The sequence below is a fragment of the Parus major genome, chromosome 17 (genome assembly GCF_001522545.3).
Source record: "Parus major isolate Abel chromosome 17, Parus_major1.1, whole genome shotgun sequence".
In the NCBI taxonomy this organism is placed as follows: Eukaryota; Metazoa; Chordata; class Aves; order Passeriformes; family Paridae; genus Parus; species Parus major.
Window position 1 is genome coordinate 5,196,932 of NC_031785.1, and position 22,600 is coordinate 5,219,531.

At 48.2% G+C, this 22,600-nt stretch overlaps 1 protein-coding gene across 4 annotated transcripts; it reads left to right on the forward strand.

The window, feature by feature from the left end:
* The first annotated feature begins 19 nt into the window (after positions 1-19).
* On the forward strand, positions 20-21,795 carry PTGES (prostaglandin E synthase). Of its 4 annotated transcripts, none has more exons than XM_015644878.3 (4): positions 20-1,319; positions 16,179-16,379; positions 17,751-17,833; positions 19,714-21,795. In XM_015644878.3, exons 2-4 carry the CDS (start codon positions 16,272-16,274, stop codon positions 19,961-19,963), a joined length of 441 nt encoding a protein of 146 aa, XP_015500364.1. In that variant the 5' UTR covers positions 20-1,319; positions 16,179-16,271; the 3' UTR covers positions 19,964-21,795. The 4 variants fall into 4 exon arrangements, with proteins under 4 accessions (XP_015500364.1, XP_015500363.1, XP_015500362.1 ...); XM_015644877.3 differs by lacking the exon at positions 20-1,319 and adding an exon at positions 1,368-2,785; XM_015644876.3 differs by lacking the exon at positions 20-1,319 and adding an exon at positions 15,205-15,866.
* Positions 21,796-22,600: the final 805 nt, after the last annotated feature.

Here is a 22,600-nt window from a genome sequence, read left to right on the forward strand (position 1 = left end):
GTGAGAGTTTCACTAGAACAATCCCAGCTCTGATGGGAGCAGGACTGGAATCTCTCAGCATCTTAACAAAGGTGCTAATTGGGCTGGTGATTAACGGAGAACACAGAGATGCTTGTTTTGGGCTTAATTGCGAGTGGTTGTGCACACAACATTACACAGCCCGAGGATTTCCGTAGCAGTGCTTGGGGCTCTGCAATTCGCAGCACTGAACGTGTCGGAAAGCTGCTGTATCAAAATGAAGTCCTCAAAACAATTTCTTTTTTGTTTTGACAACTTTACTATCTCCCCACCACCAAAAAAAAAAAAAAAAAAAAAAAAAAAAAAAAAAAAAAAAAAGAGCGTATTTGCAAAGAAGGACAGACAGCGGAAAGGGGTTTGCTATCTCAGCTGACATTTATGAAAAAAAAAATTGTGAAACGCACTTTTCAGTAATTCCCATTTTATTTTTAAAATCTCACTGGAAAAACACAGCAGCGTTATTGAGTATTCAAAATACCTGCTCAAGGTTTGATGACTGTCTTGACAAGAGTGCCCAGTGCTGCCGACTGCCGAGCAGCCGGGAAGTGCCGCTGTTTCCTGTCAAAAGAAAATCAATCCAGGCTGGCAGACGCCATCCAGCCTTGAGGTGGGCACCGCTTAGACTCTTGGCTCCTCATCCCAAGGCTGAAATGCGTTTCATTCCTGGGTTTGCCCAGGTGTCTGCCAAGCACCGAAGGAGCTGGCTTTCCAGGGCTTTCCAGCTGCTATCTCCACTTGGACATCCAGAGACTGCAGAGAGTCCAGAGGAAGGACCTGGCAGTGGGATATGTAGGATTCCATGTCGCCTGGGCTCTCTCCGAGCTCTCTTGGAGATAAATAAGTTTTATAAAGGTGGTTTAATACCGCTGAAAATGCTGGGAATTCTCCAGTCACCTCTTTCCTCTGCACAGACGCCCTCTGCATCTGTACGTGATGAACACTAGATGGGGCGTCAGACACAGGGTTTGGTCCAGGATTTACATGGGAGAACAGCTTTTGCAGGGAACTGAGTCATGTTTGAGAAAAACAGAAGTGTGGAGTCCCATCTGCAGAGCTGGCAGCTTGCGTTGTGAAACGTGATTTCTTGGGATGCACAATAACCCGGCCCGCAGCTGCTGAGGGATCACAGAGAGATAGAGCTGAGGGCCATTTCAGCAATACAGCCAAAGTCATCCTACAGAGGAAGGTGGAGAGTTTGGACAAAGAAATCAGGCTATTCAACTGGGATCTGCAGATTCTCATCTGTCCATCTGAATTAAAGTGTGACCAGATTGCCTTGCTCACCTCTCAGGCATCAGCAGGTATTTCATTGTTCCCCTGTAGAATCAGTGTGGTCCAACAAACACAGATGTGAACTGTCACCCCTGAATCTGTCTGGGATAAAGGGTAATGCCATGCTGTGTCTTGCAAAGGGTGAATCAGTTTAATGGCAGAGTCTTTTCTGACTGGTGTGTGAAGGGGGTGAGATGTCCTGAGCAAATTTTTCATTGTGCTCTTGTATGTTTTCACAAGGTCTCAATAGCTTGGAAGGGACTGCATCTCCTAAAACACAGATGGGAAATGCAAAGTGATTTGCTAGAAATAGCACTGAGAAGGAGAATTACCTCATCTGTGCAAAAAGAAGGGGTAGCATGAGATACATCTATAGATCTTCTCCCTTCCATGTGGGAGGGAGGTGGCATATATTTCCTATACAACAATAGGATATATGCTGCATAACAGGTACCAGATGGGTGTTTAAATAATCTTCAGCTGCTGCATGTCATGCTGTTATCTCATTATCTGTTACAAGTTAAATGGGTTCAAGCTGGGCCTGGACATGGATGAGATGTCTAATAGTGGTGGTGAGGCTGACATTGATGGCAATTTCCTTGAACAGCAGTCTGGAAGCTCCAAGTGGAGCACAGACCCTGCAACACACAGTCCACAGTGCAATAATGTTTTGTGCCTGTTGTGTTGAACATGTTGTTCTTTCATCTCAACCACCCTCCCGTGCCCTAGGCACAGAACTGGCATCCTGTCATGCCTTGATGTTGCCCTTCTGACCAGCACGGGAAGGGGCAGGGGGGGTTGTCCAGCACTGGGTCATTTTGAACCAGCTGCCACAAACTGAAAGTACTGAAAATCTGCAGCAGAGAAGAACTTTGTGTAGGTGTTCAGTGTGCAATAGGCTTGGCGTGTCTGTGATTTGGGGTGTTGATCAGCAGTGAAAGGGGTGTGGTGAATAGGAGAGGGTGTGAGAAAGGAAAGGACGTTGCAGAGTGCAGGAAGAAGAACGGTAAGAATTTGGGGATCCATGGTACGAGCTGGAGGATATAGGGTGTTTGCAGTGGGTACTTTGGGGTGCTAAAGCTGTTGTGGTAGAGGAGGCAATGGAGATGGGACATCACTGTTGTAAGCGAGAGATAAGGGATGCAGAGATGGAGTACTCAAAGCCAAGGGTGAGGCGAGAGAAAAGTCTCAGATGAGATTTTTGCCTGGCCTGACCCTGCTTCCGGTGTGCTGGAATTTCCTGCCACCTGCAGTTTGATTGGTTTAAAAGGCAGCATTTTCAGGACTTTGGGCTGGGTCGTTTTAAGCTCTGTGGCAGAGAGCTCAGAGAATCTGGGATCTGGCTGGTTAGCAGAGTTCTCAAGGCAGCATCTCAAGGCAGCAGACCTCCCAGCTGGCTAGTGAGCCAAGGAAAACGTCTCCAGCCAGGGGGCAGGGTGCTAGCAATCAGGGCTGCAGCCCCATCTTCAGTTCATGGAGTGCAAGAGTCTTCCAGGTAAGAATTGCAGGGTCAATGAATCAATACTTTTCCCAGAAAAAATGGTATTTTTGTTGGAGGATGTGTAAGGCCCTCAATATTTCCAAGTGGTTTATGAAAGAGGTTTGGAAATGTTCTGTTTTACATGAGATGCTGGGCTGGCAAGAGGTTCTTGGTGAAGGTTTCTAACTGGAAAAGAGCTGAGAGGCTCATTTTTCCCTACATTCATTTCTACATGATCTCTCCCTGCCTTCTGACTCTGGCTAAGATGCTCTCTAATGGCCTAAGTATTTCTGAGAGGATTTTCCTTTATTGTTACTCTTTTTCTATTCTACACCCCCCTCCCCCCCCAAAATATGTGTGGTTTTGCTTTGTTTTCTTTCCCTGCTTTAATTTCAGCATCATCTTCCAAGTGCTGCTTATTCTAAGCGCAGCAATGAGGCAGTGACAGGAAAGGGCTGCCACTCTGACGTACATTGGGATCTTCAAAGAGTGGGATTGTGGTGGGCTTTATCCAAATACAGAGCCTGGCTAAGCTCTGAGGACTACACTAATGCTGTGGAAAGGCTCTGAGTCATGGAATGTGTTCCTTGACCTTTCTGTAATGTGACAGGAGCAGTAACACAAAATACCAAAATCTGCATTAATGTTGAGCAGACATTGTCTAATCCTAGAAACACCCAGGGAGTCAAGAGCCTATCATCAGTCTCTTGCAGGTAGGAAAATTGAGGTTTGAGGTTGATGAAAGTTTTTGTTGTTGTTTCTTTTAACACGGTAGTTCATAGCAAAGGGTTTAATAATTCTGTTTTGTCACTGAAATATTTACTCAAGAGCTTGAGCCATGATTCACCTTGGACAGGCTTCAAAATCATTATCTGGAGTACAAAATCACAGAGTCCCTTGGGTCAGTGTGTGGTGCTGTGCTGTGTGAAGAGGGACAGTCCAACAGGGAAAGATATGGATGAGCTTGGGATCTGAGTGAAACACAACATTATATACTTGTCCAGTAAATCTGTCCTTGGGAAATAATTCTTTTGATCACTTCTGAACCCTTGTGAAATTCTGAGGTACCAAGAGGGCTGGATTTTGTTCTAGTTGCTGTCTCTGAAAAATTCCACTGAGAGGTTCTTCCCTACAACAATAAAAAAGTGTTTCCTGTCCGGATGCCCAATCTCAAAGGCCTTTTCCCTGAGCCTAGGCTGCGGTCAGAGTGCAGAGTCTCACCGTGCTGTCCCAGCAGGGAACAGCCAGCCTTGAGGACCCACCAGAGCTTGGATGCTGAGGTACTTCAGGCCAGAGCTGTCCCTGGTCTGCACCAGCACAGCTCCTCCCCAGAGCACCTGGGACTGGGCAGGGGTTGTCAGTGCTGCTTTGGCCATGGTGAACGCTGACAGCTCTGTAGAGGGAGAAAAATGGGATTTTTAATCTGAACCCGAGTGGTTTGCAGCAGGTGGAGCTACACAGGTTGTGTTACCTGGTAGGGATGGGAGTGAGAGGCAGGGGAGGGAACGTGTTTAAGCCAAGCTCGACATGGGTGAGGGAAGCTGACATCTCATGTTTCTTGCCTACAGTGGGAACTTGCTGGAAATTGAATGTTTTATAAATAAGCACAAGGTGACAGTGCTGGCAGGACAGTTCTCTGCTCTTTATGGAGTGAGTCCTGGTGCTGAACCTGCTTGATTTTTCACACATATGAACTCCATCAAGCAATGGATACAGATGGTCTTTCTCAGAACAAGCACAAGGAATTATTTAAGTGCCTGGCAGCCAAAATAGCTCTGTTGCCTCACAGGCCACTGTGTGTTTCAGATGCAGAAGGGATGGAGGGAGGCAGCCCTTTGACTTTGGGTAGAATCAGAGTTTTATGTTTGAATGAACAGGAGTTGCCAGGACTGCTACATACTTTGAAGAGAAGAGTTTTTAAATCTGGGTGATCTTAACAGGTGCCCATTTCTCAAACAGACTTTTACATCCTGGACAGTCTCCAGTTTCATATTTTGGTACCAGGAATAAAGAAATTAAGGAACAGTTTGGAGAAAATTGCAGTTAAGAGATTAACTACCAGTTAAGTTCTATTAACTATCAGAACTGTGAGACACTGGGGCTCAGATGGGTATTTTATGGCCTGCTTTGGGTGTCTGCTGTTGCAGACCAAGAGGACACAGCAGCTCAGGGTCTGGTTCACCCTCTCTGGAATTGTTCGAAAGTCATGTGGGTGTAGCACTTGGGGAAGTGGTTTGTTGGTGAACACAGGCAATTAAGGGCTGGATTTGATGATCCTAGAGGTTTTTCCAACCGGAATGGTTCTGTGATTCCACGATAATGGCGCCACCCAAAGCCAGGTGCAGATAAGCAGCAGCCTCCACTGGACCATGCAAATTCACCTGGGCTGGTAGCTGAGAGAGGCACCCTCAGGGCAGGAACTCAGGAAAGCAAAGCAGGGTGTGGACTGTGCCTTTTCACCCCTTCTACCAAACTGGCTCTACTCTGACCTCACGGCCTCCAGGCTCTGATTTCAAGGCTTGTGTCGTGCGAGATCGAGATGAATAATGTATGAAATAGTAGCAATAGACACAGTGGATGTGCAATCGATGCTGGCAGTTAGGCTCTGTTTTGACTTGTAAACTAAACATTCCTGGCTTCTACATCCTCTGTGGTTTAGTGATTAGATCTGGGAACTGCATTTGGGGTCAAGTCAAGGTGCTCTCACCCAGCTCCAGCAACACTGGCATAGTCATATGATCTGTTCCTCATCCTCTGCTTGTCTCTCCAAGACATGAACAAGAGGGGGAGGAGATCCCATAAAAAGATGATGGTAATGATCATAATAATCATTGTTATCATCACCATCATCATTATCTCAATCCAGATTTTGTTTCATTTTGGAATTTATTGTCCAAGGATGTAGTTTAGTTTGAATGGTGTGGACAGTCAACTTGGCATGTAGATATTGAACATTCCCATCAATTATGACAGCACATCCACAAGGAGAATTAAACCTTGTAGGTGTTCATTGGTGCTGTAGGTGCACACTGGTGTGATGGGATCTGAGGTCATCTCACTAGTAAGATGGGACACTGAGGGTTAAACTTCACCTGTCTTGATCCTGCCTTTGGTTTTTACCCCTGTTTTTAAATTTGAGCCCAGAATTTGAAATTGGAGAGTGTTCCTGTTTGGCTTGTCTCCAGGAATTTCTGGTTTTGTTCTCCAGGCTGGCTTGGAGCAGAGTAGGTCTCGTGTGAGCCTGTTTACCTGTGTAGCAATAGTTCTCATTGAAAGAACAAGAAATAATAGGGAAACTTTAGCCCATATTCTTAAATAGAATTCCATTGTAAATAATAATTTAGGCATAAAAACTTGTGTGAAAGAGATGAAACTTCAGCTGGATGAAATAAGAAAACACTGTGTTCACATGGTGTGGGAGGATCCTATAGGAAGAGCAGGGCATGAGTAATGCTGTGCCCTTACTCCAGTCGTAGGCTCTGATGTGGTGAGTGGCTTGTATCTCGTCCAAAGCACAAAGGTGGTGGTGTTACTAAGCAGACAGCACCATCCAATGGTTTTGGACCCTTAGGTGAAAGAGGTTTTAAAAGGTTTTGGGTTGGACCCGATTCTTGGTTGCACCAGAATAAGAGGCTGGGGTTTGGCTTGGGGTTTAGCAAAGCTAACACCCTGCTCTTACACCCATCTTCTGTGGAAGAGCCATAAACACAGGTCACTAAAATTAGTCTTGCAAGGCAACTATTCTGACTGATGCCTGTGCTTTCCCTACTCTGTCTTCAGTTCATGCCCAAGTAAAGACCTCTGCCTGGTTTTAATCAGCTGTAGTACTTGACACTGAGGACCAAATATGTTAATCAGGAGAAAGTGACTGTTTGTAGCTGTAATAGCTTCCCCATTTGTTCAGAGAGGCTGGGTCGGGATCCCTTGAAGTGCTGGGGGGGTTATGGAGCAAGGCTGGTGCATCCCAGCTGGTTTCAGCGCCAAGGAAGAGCTGCAGGCAGTGTGCTGGCCATGGCTAAAGGGCAGCACAGGCTGGAGAGCCTCAGAGAGGATCAGTAACCAGAGAACTGCAGGGACCAGCTCTGGCACCATGCTGCTGCCTTTCTCCTGAGCAAGAAGAAATTTGGTGATTTCTATGGAGACCAGTGAGACTTCCTGGAAATTCCACCAGGTCTGTCCTTCTCTATGGTTTGAACATCAGGATGTTATTGCAAGGAAGCCTGAGGACCTGTTAATTTGTGCCTCAAATCTTACTCTGAATGACCTGTAAAGTATTATCTCTATACATATTCCTCAATGGTAAATAAAGGATGGAGGATCTGGAAGATCTAAAACTGTTAGGTTCTTTTTCTAGGCGATATTTTATCTCACAGGAAGAAAAATGTACTCTGCTAAAACAAAAGGTTCCCTGCAGGAGTCCAGTTTCCAGCTATTGTTAAAATGTGTGGTTGAGGGCTGGGAACCCTGTGGCCAACAGGGAGCTGGAATGAGTTGAAAAGAGGAGAATGGATGTGCTCTGCACAGAAAAATGTCAGGTCCACATAACAGCATAGAAAAAGAGGAGATTGGCTGGAGCATACAGAGAGGCCCCAAGGAACTGGGATGAACAGCTAGATCTAATACTTGATAGCTGTGAAGTGTCCCAGGGCTGTCTTCTATATAACATTGCTGGAATTCCTACAGTTTGGGAGTAGCCCCTCTAGAGTACTAAATAACTTAGTGTGGAGTCATCCTAGACCCCTTAGTGAGGACTTGTGGCATTTGAAAGAAAAATGAGCTTTTAGGAGGTGGAAGGACCTTTGAAGTGCAAGGGGTGAAGGAGTTGGCAGTCATGTGCCCATCATCTGCTTGCCTCAGCATAGAGGGAAATATGAAAGTATGACTAGGATAATCAAAAGCATGGAGAAATCTCCTTTGAAGAGAGATGAAAGCGAATGGATCTGTAGTAAAGCTGAGTAAGAGGTACTTTCACAGACATGTTTCAAAGGAGGAGAATGCTAGGCAAAGCTGAGCAGGAACTGCTGTTCTTCTTAATTCCCCTGTGTGTCTATCTGTGACATGAACAAGAGGGGAAGGAGATCCCATAAAAATACTATTATTATTTTTATTATCATCATCATCTTAATTTAAATTGCGTTTCATTGTAGAACTTATTGGTTAAATTGTGTTTCATTGTGGGACTTAATTGTCTTGAGAAGTAATTTCATTTTAACCGTTAGGACGGTGACTTGACACATGTAATTATCAAACATTACCTTCATGATGACAACAAATTTACAAGAAAGAGAGTTAAACCTTATGATTCAGAGCTTAAGGTAATCTCTGACTTCTGAAGATTGGATGAATCAGGGCGAACGGGACCAGAGAGCCTCAATCCATTGCTCTCTCCCACAGGGGCACATCCTCCCTTGAATCCACAGCGTGTCCCACGGCTGATACAACCCTGCAAGGGCCTCACTCATGGTGAAGAGCAGCAGCTCCTTCCACCACTGAACATTACACCAACTTCCCCTGCTGCAATAATGGTGCAGCACAGCTCCTTGCCCCTTCCTGATGTCCATCTCTCCTGTGGGACAGCTCTAACCCCACTCATGTAGCATCCCATGGCCTCCTGTCCCTACAGCCTTTCTACAGCTGGGATCCATCTTCTGTCCTGCTAATGGGGGAACTTCTTGTTCATTCTTGCCTGAGTCAGTGGCACTATTAACAGAAACATGCTGTGCTAGAGAGATGCATTCTGCTGCTTTGTAAAAAATTGCAAAAAGCACATATTCCCCCATGGAGGGCTTCAGGGTTGCATAAACACAGGGTGGAGCAGATTTCTGGGAACATCTTGGACATGAGGATGTAAATCAGGAGAGTAATCAACGCATGGGACCTGGGCAGGGTCCCAGAGTCCTGCCAAGGATCATTCAGGCAGAGAAGAAAACTTAGGATGGTTAGCCCAAGCACCACTGCCTTCAGAGTGGAGAGGTTTTCCTACTTCTTTGCATCATTCAACTCAAATTCTGCTCTGGATAAAGTCAGGGTGATGCAGCCTGAGTCGTGTTGTGTCAGTGTTCCCACTGCTGTGAGCAAGAGGCTAGCTGAGACAACAGCACAATAAAAAGCTTCCAGGCAAGGGGGCTGTAAATAACACAGCTAAATTGCTCCTTTCTTTCCAGACTGCTTGTGGAGAGGTTGTTTTTAGCATTGCTAGTGAGGGGTGTTTATTAAGAACATCAGAATTGAGACCCAGACCACCTTTTGGCCTAAAAGCAAGTCCAAAAGATATGTTGTTCATGACTCAGTGCAGGAAAAAGGGAAAGTTTTAGGATGTGTCAAGACCAATGACACAATTACTTGACTCACAAAACCTCAAATTACCGAGCAGCTCTGACTTTTGCCTGAGTCAGGTCTTGTGGGAAGGAGGCCCTGATCTGCTCTAGGAAGCTCAGTTGCACTCCAAGACATTGCAAAGTGATAGCACTTACGAGATCAATATGTGTGCTAGAGATCTAGGCAACATGACCTATACAGGAGGGTGGGAGGATATGATGCTGTTTAATTTTGGGGTGATGGAGGGGACCAGAGAACTTGGGGGTTTAAAAATAAGCTCTGTATTTTTGGAAGCTTTGTGGTGGGTGAAGCTCTGTTCCAAAGCCGCGACTGAAGGCTCTGCTTGAAGTTGGTTTTACCAGGATGGTGTAGCCACTCGCAGTTTGGTTCAGGGTCAGGCAATAATGTGCTGACCTTTCCATTCCCTCTTGTCCTATGAGAACCTGAAAATGCCTTTCTGGTGAAAAGAGGGCTTAAAAGACTTTAAAACTGACAGGCTCTGCAACCTGTTCTTCCTGAGTTGCAAGGCAGGGTTAACAGCTCAGGAAATAAGGTTTGTTTTCTACTGTTCACCTTGAAGCTGCTCATTGCTGTTGAATGCCAGATCTCCATAAGGCCGGAGTCAGGGACCACAGCTGCTTCCTCTCCCAGCCCTGTTAGTGCAGCAGGACTCTTAATGCTGTGATTCCCATGCTCTGATTCCCATCTCTCCATAATACAACATGTGGTGGATGGACTGTGCAGCATCCTTTACCTTTGCTCTTGTTTGAGAGCACCCCACCAGGGAATCTGCATCTACACTGTAGTTTTGCAAATGCTTGAAGTCTAGGATATGTTCCCAAATTCTGAAATTTTTGGCAGAAAATTGTTTTTCTATTCTCCCAGTCTGGCAGGGAAACTCCCTCTTTCTGGGCAGTAACACAAGTGTTGTTTACAGCTGATGGGATCTGGTTCTTGGGAAGCAAAACACATCACGAGATGCTGAGGTGTGGCTGAGTGGAAGAGGGACACAGCTTCACCACACCCCAAGCCCTGACCCCCATCTCTCACCTTTACCTGGTGTCAGCAGTGGCAGGTGCAGCTCTGCCTAAAGCCAGCACTTAAACCAGCTGGGACAGAGGGCAGGAGAGAGGAGAAATAACTTCCCTCAGTCCCTCTCCCAGCAGGGTTTCATCCCTGAAGGCACAGAGCATAGCCAAGGAATTCTTTCCTCTAAGAGAAAGCCCAGACATGAATCCATGTGAGGCTCAGAATAAGAGAAAATAATCTACTTCCCACACACCCACAGCCTGGTGGCCTCTCTTCTAGCATCTCCACAGTGTCACAGCAGCAGAGGACACAGTGACTCCTCTGTAGCTGGGGGGTATGACAATTTGGGGCAGGAGAGCACCCAGGAGCCGGGCAGCAGCCCAGGAGCAGGCAGGAAAGGATGGAGCTGGAGGAAAAAGGCAGGAGGACGTGTCACTGCCTCTCACTTGGCCCTGGGCCTGATCCTGGGACTGGCTGAGGAACAGCAGCTTCCTCTGCTCTGCCTGAGACTCAGAGCCACCATTCAGAGCCCCTTCCCTGGGCCTCTCCTGATGGCTTTCTCCTGCTGCAGGCATCTGCTGTTCTGAGTGTGAAGAACAATTTGGGAGAGTCTGATCTTACATTCCTCATGCCTGAGGCCTCTCAGATAGCTGCAGCCAGTACTGTCACTTTAAAATGCAAACCAGACAAAATCTGCCTGAGTTTCCTAAAGGCTGAAGCATCTCAGTTGTTTCCTGAAATGCTGTGTTGGTTTTCCTCTGCCTGGTTTTTGGTAGCAGGGGGGTCACAGAGATGGCTTCTGTGAGAAGGTGCTAGAAGCTTCACCTTATGGCTCTGACCCACTCCCTAATGGCTCTGAAGATGAACATGCTGCTAGCCAAGGCTGGGCCAATAGAGCTGTTGGTAACATCTCTGCGATAACATATTTGAGAAGATCAGAGGAAAGTGAGGGACACAGCTTTTTCCTAGCCAGAGAAGGAGGTGCAAACGTAAAGGAAACAGCATAGACCAAGGTCAGTGGAGAAGGGGGGGAGGAGGTGCTCCAGGTGCTGGAGCCAAGATTCCTCTGCAGGCCATGGTGATGACCATGGTGAAGCAGCTGTGCCCCTGCAGCCTGTGGGGATCCACAGGGATGTAAAGATCTGCCCGCAGCCCATGTGAGAGATGCTCACACGGGAGCAGGTGGATGCCTGGAGGAGTCTGTGAGCTCTTGGGAGACCTGGTGGAGAGAGGGGGTCTTTGGAGGGCTGCAGCCCATGGAAGAGTGACTCACATTGCAGCAGTCTGGGGAGGACTGCTGCTCATGAGAGTGGGCCCACGTGGGAGAAGTTCAAGGAGAACTTCCTCCCCTAGGAGGGACTCCATGGTCTCACAGAGGAACAACTTCTCTCCCTGAGCAGCAGAAGAAAATTTTGAGTGACAAATTGACCAAAAGTCCCATGCCCTGTTTCCCTGCACTGTTGGTGGGAAAGCAGGAGGAGTTGGGAGAAGAAAAGGTGTTTTAAGGACCTATTTTACTTCTCATTATTCTCCTCTGATTTTGTTAGGAATAAATTCACTTCATACCTCTAAGCCAAGCCTACTTTGCCCTTGAGTGTTTTCTCAGAGTCTTTATCTCAACTCAATAAGCCTTTGTTAATTTTCTCTCTCCTTTGCCCAGCTGTGGCAGGAGAGGGTGAGTGAGCTACTTTTCTGGGTGCCTGGCATTTGGCCAGTGTCAAACCACAAGAGATGCTAATGCTGGAGGCCAGAGATGCTCGTGGTTCCACTGCTTACTGACTTTGCAGTATTTTCTGTGTCCTGCTCGCTGAAACAAGCATGAGGAGCCCAGGAGTCTGGGGATAGGGAGCTGCAGGTGAAGCAAGAGGATTTCACAGATCCGTGGAAAGTGCGTCATGGTGGTGGTAGCTTTCGTGCAGACTGAGAAGGGAACACAGGTGGAGCACCCTTCTCGCTAATAAACAGCTAAAATGCTCATGCCTTTACTTGAAAAGTCATCATGTTTGATGAGCCAGCACAGCACAACCTCCCTTGGCAGCTGGGTTTCCCAGGATGGGTGCAGGTGATCACTGGAGTGTGCAGGCTCCAAGGCTTTGTGCTGGGAGCAGCAGGAAGAAATGACAGGGAAGGAGGCACCAGTGTCCATGGCAGCATTGGAACAAGCTGGGAATGTAGCTCAGCTCTTGGGATGAGCTGTGGGCCCAGGGCAAGCAAAACCCCAGCTGGGCTCTGCACCTTCTCCACCAGCATGTGGAAGCATGCTGGAACAGTGCCACCCACCTGCCCATCTTCTCCAGCCTGGAGCAGTCCCCTCAGGCTCTTTGCTTAGCCCCACCTGTGGGATGTAATTGTTCCTTAGGGAAAATTTTGGGGAATCTGAGCTGTAATTGCTCAAAGTATCAGCTTCCCTTTGGGTCAGGGTGGAGCCCAGGCTGTGCCACCCCAGCGGACGTGCCAGTGCACCATTGAACCAACCCTCTCCTTTTGCTGCCACCAGGAAATTCCCCAGAGTAGCAAGAGTGGAAAAATGTAGTCACAATACTGTAGTGTAATTCAGTTGGTCAAATAAATAACCTGTGTGGGAATCTAGGGTGATTTTTTACTCTGTAATATTGCCAAAGAAGAATTGTTGTTACAAGATTCTATTTTTAAGTACTTTTCTTGAGCACCTCCCATGAATTTTTCACTCCTTCTGAAGTTCAGTTCCTCCTCCAGTAAAATGCTCCATTTTTTCCCCTACAGCTCCTGTACTGTACTGTATTCCTGATTGACAGGGGTCAGTTTAATCTGATGACCTAATCTTTCAAAGCCTCTCACATGTTTTTATTAATAATTTCTCAGAAAAAAACAACAAAAACAATGTTTTTGGCTAGTGGTGTTTGGTTTAGGTAGATCTTGTCCTGGGTTGAGGCCTCTCATGCTCCAGGTTTTAAGGCATGACTTGTAGTTTAAAGACATACTGCCCCTAGGACTTGACCTTCTTCAGGCAAGGGCTCTGTCGTGGCAGGATGTGATCTGTGGAGGAGGATAACACCATTAATATTAACAGCCTGCTTCCGTATGGATTAATGGGATGGTTGAACACGCTTCCGGTAGCTGCATTGCCTTGGGTCTCAGAACCCAGGAAGGTGCAAGTGTGGATGTGTTCTACCCAGCATGAGACCCCTGAACCTGGTAAACTGCAAAGGAGCTGGGATCCCACGAGTGTTACACCTGCCTTTGCAGTCATCTTCTGCCCCTCATCCCCATCCCTGACCCTCCCCTCTGGGGTTCCACTCTGTGTAACAATGAAAGGGGTTTGAAATGCATAAACACACAGAAAAATAAACTTTTTCAAAATTAACACATCCACACCTGAGTTTGCCCTGAGGGCTTATCCCGAAACAAGGTGTGCTTCTTGATCTCTCCATTCAATGTAAATCTGTGCCAGTTGCTGGTGCAAATTGTCCAGGGCTCCTTGCCAGCATTTGAACTGATGCCAAGGAGCAGTCCGGATGGCTGGCAGGAGGAGTCCTGGCTTGTCTGCAGGTGCATATTCCTGCTGCACAGCAAGGTGTTGGCTGCCTTGGGAGGGGAAGAAGGTGCATGAAGGAAAAAGGTCCCACTGCTGAAGACCTCGTGGACTGGATCACTATCTGGTAAAAACTGGAGCTGCTGGATGGAGGGTGTGATGTGTTGGTGAAGGGTCTGGCTGCCTGCCCTCCCCCAGGCTCCTGGGAGAAGGGGTTGCTGGAGAACATCTCATCCATGCTGTGGGGCTGGTCTGGCCCTGCATAACCCCAGTCCTTGGGCACTGAGGTCTTCTCCGCTATGGGTTGATCCCTATCAGCTGTGGAGAAGAGGGATGGGAGGGAGCAGTGTTTGGGATGTGGCTTTGCCACTGTCTACTTATACTCGGCATTATGGTGTTTATAATACCCTGCCTAGCTCCAGGGATACGTGGGAGGGTTTGGATGTAGTTTGCTGGTGAACACACGAGCTCTTACCACAGAGTCTGAATCCACATGGCTGCTGCATGTCCTGGTGTCCCCACTCCCACCCCCAGGGAAGCAGTCTGCCACAGGCCAGAGCTCCACGCTGGGCTGTGCCAGGACTTGTTCTGCAGCCTCCCCGACGCCAGGGTGGTGGTGACCAGCTGCAAGTACCTCCCCCTTAAAACCAAGTGCTTGGGGTTTTCAAAGGCTCTCTGCACTGTTGAAAGAATTTAACTGTAAGGCCTCATGCCAGGTGTATGAACAGTCTGTGAACTATAGGTCTGGAGACATTCAAAAGATCCAGCTGGGTTCAGGAATAGCACAATTTATTGAATGTAACATATATGGTTCTTTTGGATTGCCCATGATAAATGCCTTAACTGTAGAGTGGCTTTATAGAGCACCAACAATACAATGTCAATCACAGTTTTAATTTCCCAGGTTAAGGCTCAGCATATCTGAGGACACAAGTCTTACTAAAAGATGACCCTTGTGGGGCAGGAGAGGAGGACAAATCTGTCAATCTGTTCCTGGAATTTCAAGTAAAACTGTTGTCTGCCAGTTAGATATGGAACTGAGGGGCTTTTACACCTTATTAACCACTATAGTGCAAAGTGCTGCAAACTGTGATCAAATCTTCCGTTATTTGTGGGTGTGCTGTACAGAATATTTCTTGGTAGCAGGTTTTGGTTTGCCAGAACTTTTCTGGGTATGAGGTAGAAAAACTAGACCACATGGCCTCAACTCCACATTTACCCCCATGCCATGACAACACAAACCACAGGAGCTACATCCAGTTTCTATGCTTGCACTGTGAGTCCCATTGCACATCCAGCTTTGCATTTTCTTCACTGCTTTTTGCTTCCACCTGCACACAGGATGTCATGGGGCTGAGCCAGAGCATTGCACAGCGCAGTGGAGTGTCTTTGGGTTTGCAGCACCAGGGCAGAATGGCCATGAGGAAGAATCAGAGGCAAAGAATTTCCTATTTTTCTGAAATCAGTATTTTTTTCTTTCTTTTTCCTTTTTCTTTCTTTTTTTTTTTTTTTTTTTTTTTTTTTTTTTTTTTTTTTTTTTTTTTTTTTTTTTTCTCCTGTGTTAAGGAAATTAACATCAAATCCAGCCCTTCCACTCTAATAGATTTGGAGAGCTCCTGTCAGCTCCCACACCTCTGGCTCCTGAGGTTTGGTGATGCTGGCAGTGGGGTAGAAGGAGTTAAGTTTGCATTAAATAGCAGCCCAGCTGCCTGCAGGGGCTCCGATCCCACTCTTTATTCCACAGCGTTTGACGGCTGGGGAAAAGCCAGCTCCAAATTCACATGGCACTTTCTAAACCAAGAACAAAATTCCATCTGTCTGCCTTGGTTCATTCTCTCAGAGAAAACCAGGATGAGCTGATTTTGGGGCAGGCAGACAGACATCCCTTCACTTGGTGCAGTTTTGGGGTTTTGCGGTCCGGGACGTGCCTGGTTGGATTCCAGGCTGGTCATTCCCGGGGCTCCCCTCCCAGCCGGGGGTGCGGGGCAGCCCAGGCTCCCGGGGGGTGGGCGCTGGTGGGCCAAGGGCCAGCTCTGTCCGCTGTCCATCCCTCGGCAGGTGGATCTGTAGGGAGGGCTAGTTCTCTCTGCCATGGGAGTGAGTTCTCAGCCAGCACTGGGCGGGACGGGAAGCGCGGCCACGGAGCAGTGGGCTCAAGCACAGGGCTGGAAGCGGCTGAGACAGGCGCTTACCTTCTTCTGACTCCTCCTTGGACGGCTGAGGAGCTCCGGTCTGCGGGTGAGCGGTGCCCGGCTGGGCGAGGGATGCTCTGTGCGGCTCCGTCCCTGGGGGCACACGCCCGGAGGAGGGACAGGGGATCGCGGTGGGCTCGTTTCAAGGGGTCGGAGGTCAGGTTGTGTGCCAGGCTCTGTCTCCTGGCTCGGGGCAGCTCATCCGCAGGGAGCTGCTGGTGGCAGGGTGTGAGGAGCAGAGGAAGCCTGTTCATGTGCTGGCTGGGGTTTCCTTACTGTCCCGGCAGCCTGGCGGTGGGTACAGGGGCTGGGGGCTTTCACTGGAACATTTGAGGATTTGTGTTGTGTTTAAACGCAGCTACTCCTGCCTCTCTCCTGCGGGATCCTCTCGCAGCCCAAGGTCTCCCCTGGCTTTGGGTGCTGAAGCGACCGAGCAGCACGCTCTCCCAAAATGATGGAAAATAAAGTGTTCCTGTCTTTCACGTTCTACAGCACAATTTTGATTTTAAAAATGTATGTCGTTGCCATCATAACAGGGCAAGTGAGACTCAGAAAGAAGGTAAGATCCAGTTTCGTTTTACTTATCCTCCCTTTCTGGCTCATTGCTTGGGTTTCTGTGGTTTTTCTTTCTTCTTTTATTCCTCTAAAGTTCAACAAAATTTTCCTGAAGCAAGCTGAGTTTTCTTTGACTAGAGTTGAAAGCAAAACTTGTTTCATAGCTGCAGCAGATAAATATCTCACTTCTCTTTGACCCTTTTTGTTTGTTTCTACCATCTGTAGCTTGATGTTTATAATTTTGGAAACCTAATCTAAATAATAATCAGATCTAAAATGCCAAGCAGGTGAGATGCTTCTAGAAAGAGTCTGTTTACAGTTAATTTGCAGGGTCTGGAAAAAAAGGAAAAGGAAAAAAAAATGTTTAAGAAGAAATCATTGCAATGGTCTTGTGATGTAGCAGAAAGCTTTTGGAGACTGACTGGCTATGGGAATGCTTCAGGAGAGCAGGAAGTTGTAGGGAATAAAACAATAGCTGGAGGAAAAAAGTTCTTGGTAAGGGGGGAAAATACAGGGAGGACGAGCTGCTGTCAGGAGTTGGGACCAACTGGACTTTTATTACCCCCACCCCAACTCCTGATAAAACCCAGCTTCCTGTAAAATCTGTTTTAAAGTACTTGAGGAGTTTCTGACTCTGACAGTGAAGCAGGAGGGAGACATTTCTGCTCTCAGATAGAATACAAATGCCCTGTGCTGTGGCATTATTGTAACTGTTGAATTGTCTTCTGCCCTTGTGATTCTAAATGATGATTCTCCAGCTCTGGGACAGTTTTGGCTTGTAATATAATTAGAGAAAGCACCAGGGCCCTTTCCAGACTGCAAAATGAAGCTGTCAGATGTAACCAGGTCTCTGAGGAACAGCTTCTGAGGATAGGTGGGGAGCTCTCACAAATAATTTTCATTTTTAACTTTATTAGTGTAGGATCCCATTTCCCCACGGGAAAGCCAAACAGTGCCACTGCCAAACAGTCAGCCAGGGAATATTCACTCATCTGTCAGTCCTGGTTATCTTTTGGAGGCCACATTGTGTCTGCAAACTTTCTGCCAACAGTGATCTTGCTGGCTGACAGTCTCCTCTTAATGGGTTTCATGGGAAGAAGTGGATTGGGGTGAGGTGGGAGCTTCCTTGAAACCCTCAATTTGGGACCTGCTCAGAAGGCAGCATTGAGTTTTTTGGAGGACAAGGAAAACTCCTGGGGAGGTGCAGGGTTTAACCCCCAGGATGGTGTGCATGGAAGTGCAGTGACCCTCATCTTTATCGAGTGGTAACGAATCGGGGCAGGTAAAAATCCCCACAGGACTTCAAGATTAGGGGCAAAGCTTCTACCTGTGAGGTTCCTGAAGACTCTAAGCAGGTGGGGACTCTCTCCTACAGGCATTTGCAAACCCAGAGGATGCCTTGCGCAATGGGGGGTTGCAGTTCTGCCGTGAAGACCCTGACGTGGAGCGGTGCCGCAGGTGAGCACTGCCAGCATTCCCCTGGTGCCAGCATTCCTGGTGCCACCATTCCCTCTGAACCAGCTGCTGGCAAAAAAGAATTGGGAAGCTAAAGGGCTTGCTAATCAAGTAATATTCTAGATGGTCAGGCTGCCTCGAGCTCTGCTGTGGGACCCTGCGCACTAGGGCAGTTTAATCTTTAACAGGAGCATGGTGTGCACTGGAGCAAGGGCAAGAGAAGGATCCGGGTTTGTATTCAACATCCAAGTCTGGCTAACTCTTTTCTAGGTGCTCAAAGTCCCACAGGCTCCCAATGTCTCATGCCATATCCACAGTCATAGACTCCTTGTGTCCTGCTCTGACAGGACCCCAGATCCCTGCACAGCTTGGACAGGCAGCAGAGTGACTGGTCCTAGTGCTGTGGGCAGCTGCCCTTCTTGGGGATTTGGGAAGAGGCCAAACAGGAGTACAATGACTTTTGCCTCTCTGATTCGGCAAACTCCGAATGTTACCCCTCTTCTGTGAGAATCACAGCTTCTCAGAGATAAAACATGGGGTTATTCAGCCCTGGGCTTGATTTGCTGTCCCCTTTTCTGAAGGAGGTGCCCCAAGTGCTCGGCTGAATTGCTGATGTTGTACAGGAAAGGGATTGGAGCTATGCCCTGCTATCCGTGAGCCCTGGGCTGCATGTGGGGACCTCATTGCTCATGTTTCTAAGCATTTGCTTTAGAAAACCTCCAGTGCCACCTAATTGCTGGGCTGCCAGGGGGAGGAGGATGGAAAATGAGCCGTTTCCTTCCTAGCAAAAAGAAAATAATAGCAGAAATAATAATCATAATCTTCTTTTGATTATTCAGAATAAACAAACTTCCATAAAAATAAATAACTGGAGCTGCAGCAAAAACCTGGGGCAGCCTGGGATCTGACTTGGGCAGTTAAAGCTCTCAGAGTCCATCCTTGCTGATCTGTTTGCAGCCCTGGAGAAGATACATTCAATCCAAGGTGTTTCCCCAGAGCAAGGGCGATGTCAGCTTTTCATCTCAGACTGTATCTGGAGGGGAGCAGAGCCAGGGGTCTGTGCAGGGCAGGGACAGGGCAAGGCCTCTCAGCTCTCTCCTTTTTCCTTCTTCTTCCATTTGTCCTTCCAGCCCTGCTGAACCCCCAAGTCCTTGGGGTTTGTTCAGAGGATGGTGCCTGGGTGGGAAGGGACACAACACTCACAACATGAGCAGATCCTGCTTTGGTGGTGCTGTGGGTGGTGGCAGTGGTGCTGTGACACTCAGGCAGGTTCAGCTGGAGCACAGGGTTTGGCCTTATCAGCACTGATGTGTCACCACATGGCCACAGTGTCCCCTCCAGCCATACTGTGGCACTGGTACCCAGGTGCTGCTGGTACAGTGTGAGGGTTGTTGGGCCACTCCTCCCCAATGCCCTTTGGATGCATTTATGGAGAGAGGTGAAACCACAAACCCTCTCATCCTGTGAATATCTCCACTGGAGAAGCTGTGGTCTGGAGCTGCCTTTTGTTGTGTGGCATGGCCACATCTGGGGCCATGCCGTGCTGGCACCACACCAGTTTTGAGCTTTTTGCAGCTTCACAGGGTATGTGTTTTGCTCTGTTTATTTGAAAGCTTCAGCCCTTGAGCTGTCATCTGCTGTGGCAAAGGCATCTCAGTCATGGAGAGAAAGTTTCAGGAGCTCAGTGTCCCAAGGGAGAGACACAGGGTGTGAAATTCTCCTGCCTCTGTGTGTAAGGGAGAGCTGACACTTTTGGGGACTGTGTCTGCCCCATCCAATGGGGGAGAAACCCAGCAGCACCTAGGGATGGCTACTCTGGCTAGAAGGAATGAGAGAAAACAGGGAGTTCCAGTGGGAAGGAACAACCTTATCTTGCTTTTCAGGGCCCACCGTAATGACATGGAGAACATTTTTCCCTTTCTCTTCCTTGGAGCCATCTACTCCCTGCTGGATCCCAGTCCCACAGTGGCCAGGATCCATTTCCTCATCTTCTGTGTGGGACGGATCATCCACACCATTGCCTACCTCCTGCAGCTGAGGGCACCCACACGCTCCGTGGCCTACAGTGTGGCCCAGCTGCCCTGCTTCTCCATGGCCCTGCAGATCCTCCTGGCCACCACCCCGTACTGGTAACAACCAGAGACCAACCACCCAAACCTCCTCATCCTGACTCTGCTGGACCCCCTGTGAGTGGGAGAGTGAGGGTGGGTGTGTGTGTGTGGGTGTGTGTGTGAGAGAGAGAGAGATGTCACCAGGGAGGTCACCTGGACCCTGAGGATGTTCAGTGTGGCCTTGATGAAATTCCACTGTCATCGGAATTTTGTCAGAGAAATCACCAGAGGAGGGACATGCAGGAAGGGGATGTGGAGCAGGTTTCTCTCCCACCTGCTGAAGATGAGAGGTGGGAAGCACGTGGACTACGCCTCGAGGAAGTGGTCATTGAAGGAAAGGTTTTCTGTGTTTGGACTGTGATGGGGAAGATGTGCCTTTTCCTCCTGGTCATGAGTATCCTATGAATCAGGCAGGGAAAGTCATGAGGGTTCCACAAAGTCTCTTAGCAGATGTGGTTGGTAGCAGAGATCAGAAAGCACCCACCCTTCTCCTGTCCAACCATGTGCATCTGTGGGAATGTGAGTCCTTTAGGACTTAGCCTGTGCCTCCAGACAGCATAACAGGGAAGTCAAAATCTCAGAGGTGATGTTGCAAAGCATTCAGTGTTCCCAGTGCCACCTCATCTCCTGCCACAGGACACAGCTTCGTGCCAGGAGCCTCACTGCAACCCTGCTAGCTCCTGGCAACTCCCAGCCAGCAGCAGCTGTCCTTTTCCACCACAGCACAATGCAGAGTGACATGCCTGGAAAAGCCAGCAGGAATCCTTTACCCTGGACACAGAGCCTGAACACATTTGCCGGACACAAAGTTCTGGGGCATCTGGAAAGTCTAAAATGCTGGCACAAAACAGAGGTTTGCAGACAGAATTTTCTCCCAAAGGGCAGTCTAGTCCATGTGCCACTAATACCTGAAAATGCCCCCAGAGCATCAGACTGAGTTTCTCCCCCTCTGTTTTTAGCCTTTCTCTGGCCACAGAATGGCTGTTGCTATTTGGGAAATGTGTTGTGATCACCGTAGAGGTGTTTTCTTTCAGCTGTTTCCTGCTGTCCACTGCTGCCACACCATTCACAACCTGGACCAGCTGGTGTTGGCAGAAAGCTCTGCAAACGAGCAGAGGGGCTTTGAAGGGAGTATTGCTGCTCTGCAGTGCCACCCAAACGTGTCATGTTGGAGAGGAGAGGCTGGGACCAGGGTACTGCATGGTGACAAAGGCCTGTGAGCTCCTCTGCCACACAGCTGTCCCCAGGTGCCAGGGGCTGCTCCTGGCAGCAGCAACAATTGAGCATCCCTCTGGAGAAGAAGGCAGGAAGAAACCTCTGCTCTCCAGTGTATCCTCCCTCCTCTGAGGGCACAGAATTTGAATGACATCAGAGGAGCAAGCCAGAATGAGTAGGAAATAAATTTCCCTTCCACCTGTCCTGTGCACTAAGGCTGTTCCCTTGACTCTGCTCTCCTCAGAGATGCTCTTGCTGAGACCTCACTGAGCACTGGGGTGAACACCTGATCAGAAATGATGCTCAGCCTTTGTTCAGCTTGGGTAGAAGTTTCTGTACCAGTAACTGTATCCCAGTGCAGTTGTGGCCTGAGGTTGAGCTGTGTGGCGAAGTTTGGAGTGGAATTCTTTGCTCTCCCACTGTGAGGAAGGTGGGCAGGATTGCAGGTTCAGCAGTTCACTCCTGGCCACTTCTCCTTCACACAGATGTCTGGGTAACACAGACCCCTCTTAACAAGTCTTTTCTGCCTCACATGGTGCACAAGGTCTTGAACTCCTCTATGTTTCTCTGCTGCTACACACGCATCCTGGTGGCAGGAAGTAAATATTCCCAATAAAAACAAATCATTGTGCTCTGATACATCCTTCCTTCGGGAGTAGCAGATGCAGCTGGGCAGCAGCTGGGTCCAGCCCCAGCAGGATGTTAAACCCCACTGTAGAGCCTGGAGTGCCCTGTAACTTCTAAAGAGACATCCTTTTCCTCTGCACTCACCTACCCTGCATAGGAACCTCCTTTCTAGGTGTGCATTATTTGTGCTGACCTTTAAATTCAGCAGAGCTGGGAATTACAAGCAGTCCTGCTCAGTTTTCCTCCCCTGAGTAGCAAATTGTTACAAAGCTCGGTGTTCACCCAAAAATCCTGGAGGGCTGGAGAAGCTCAGGTAAGATGTGGCTGATCTGCTTTGTGTTGTTAGGACTCGTAAAGGAGCTGCTTGTATTTTCCAAGATAAGTAGCTCCCTTTTTTTTGCACTAGGTTGCTGGGAAACAAATGCTTCATTTCTCTGGTTTTCCCTATTTTCTTAAGTTGTTGGTGGTTGGGAGTTGCTGCCCTGTCAGTGTCTGCATTAGTTTCGTAAAATGGTTCCACTTGCTTGTTTTCTTTCCCTGTTTGTTTTCAAATGAGAAAGGCAGTGGTTTTATAAAATGGACTCTCTCCAGTACATGTTGCTGTGGTTGGAGATGTGGCTGGGATGGAGATTTTGGCATGGGAATGAGAAGGGAGGCTACAGAACCCCCTGCCAGCCCTCAAATCTGCTTCAGCCTCTTCTCGGCTGCCTGTCCAGTGCCTGAGGCTCATGCCCTGCTCAAGGAAGCTGAGGTTACATGCAAAGCTCTGCTTTCTCCTTTTTTATTAAAAAAAAATAAAAATAAATAAACTCTGCTT

Bases quoted from the DNA above. Each gene is read 5' to 3' on its own strand.
- PTGES (XM_015644878.3), top strand. From the start codon at position 16,272: ATGATGGAAAATAAAGTGTTCCTGTCTTTCACGTTCTACAGCACAATT. The intron at 16,380-17,750 runs GTAAGATCCAGT...TCTCTCCTACAG, and splicing joins AAGTGAGACTCAGAAAGAAG to GCATTTGCAAACCCAGAGGA. The intron at 17,834-19,713 runs GTGAGCACTGCC...CTTGCTTTTCAG, and splicing joins GACGTGGAGCGGTGCCGCAG to GGCCCACCGTAATGACATGG.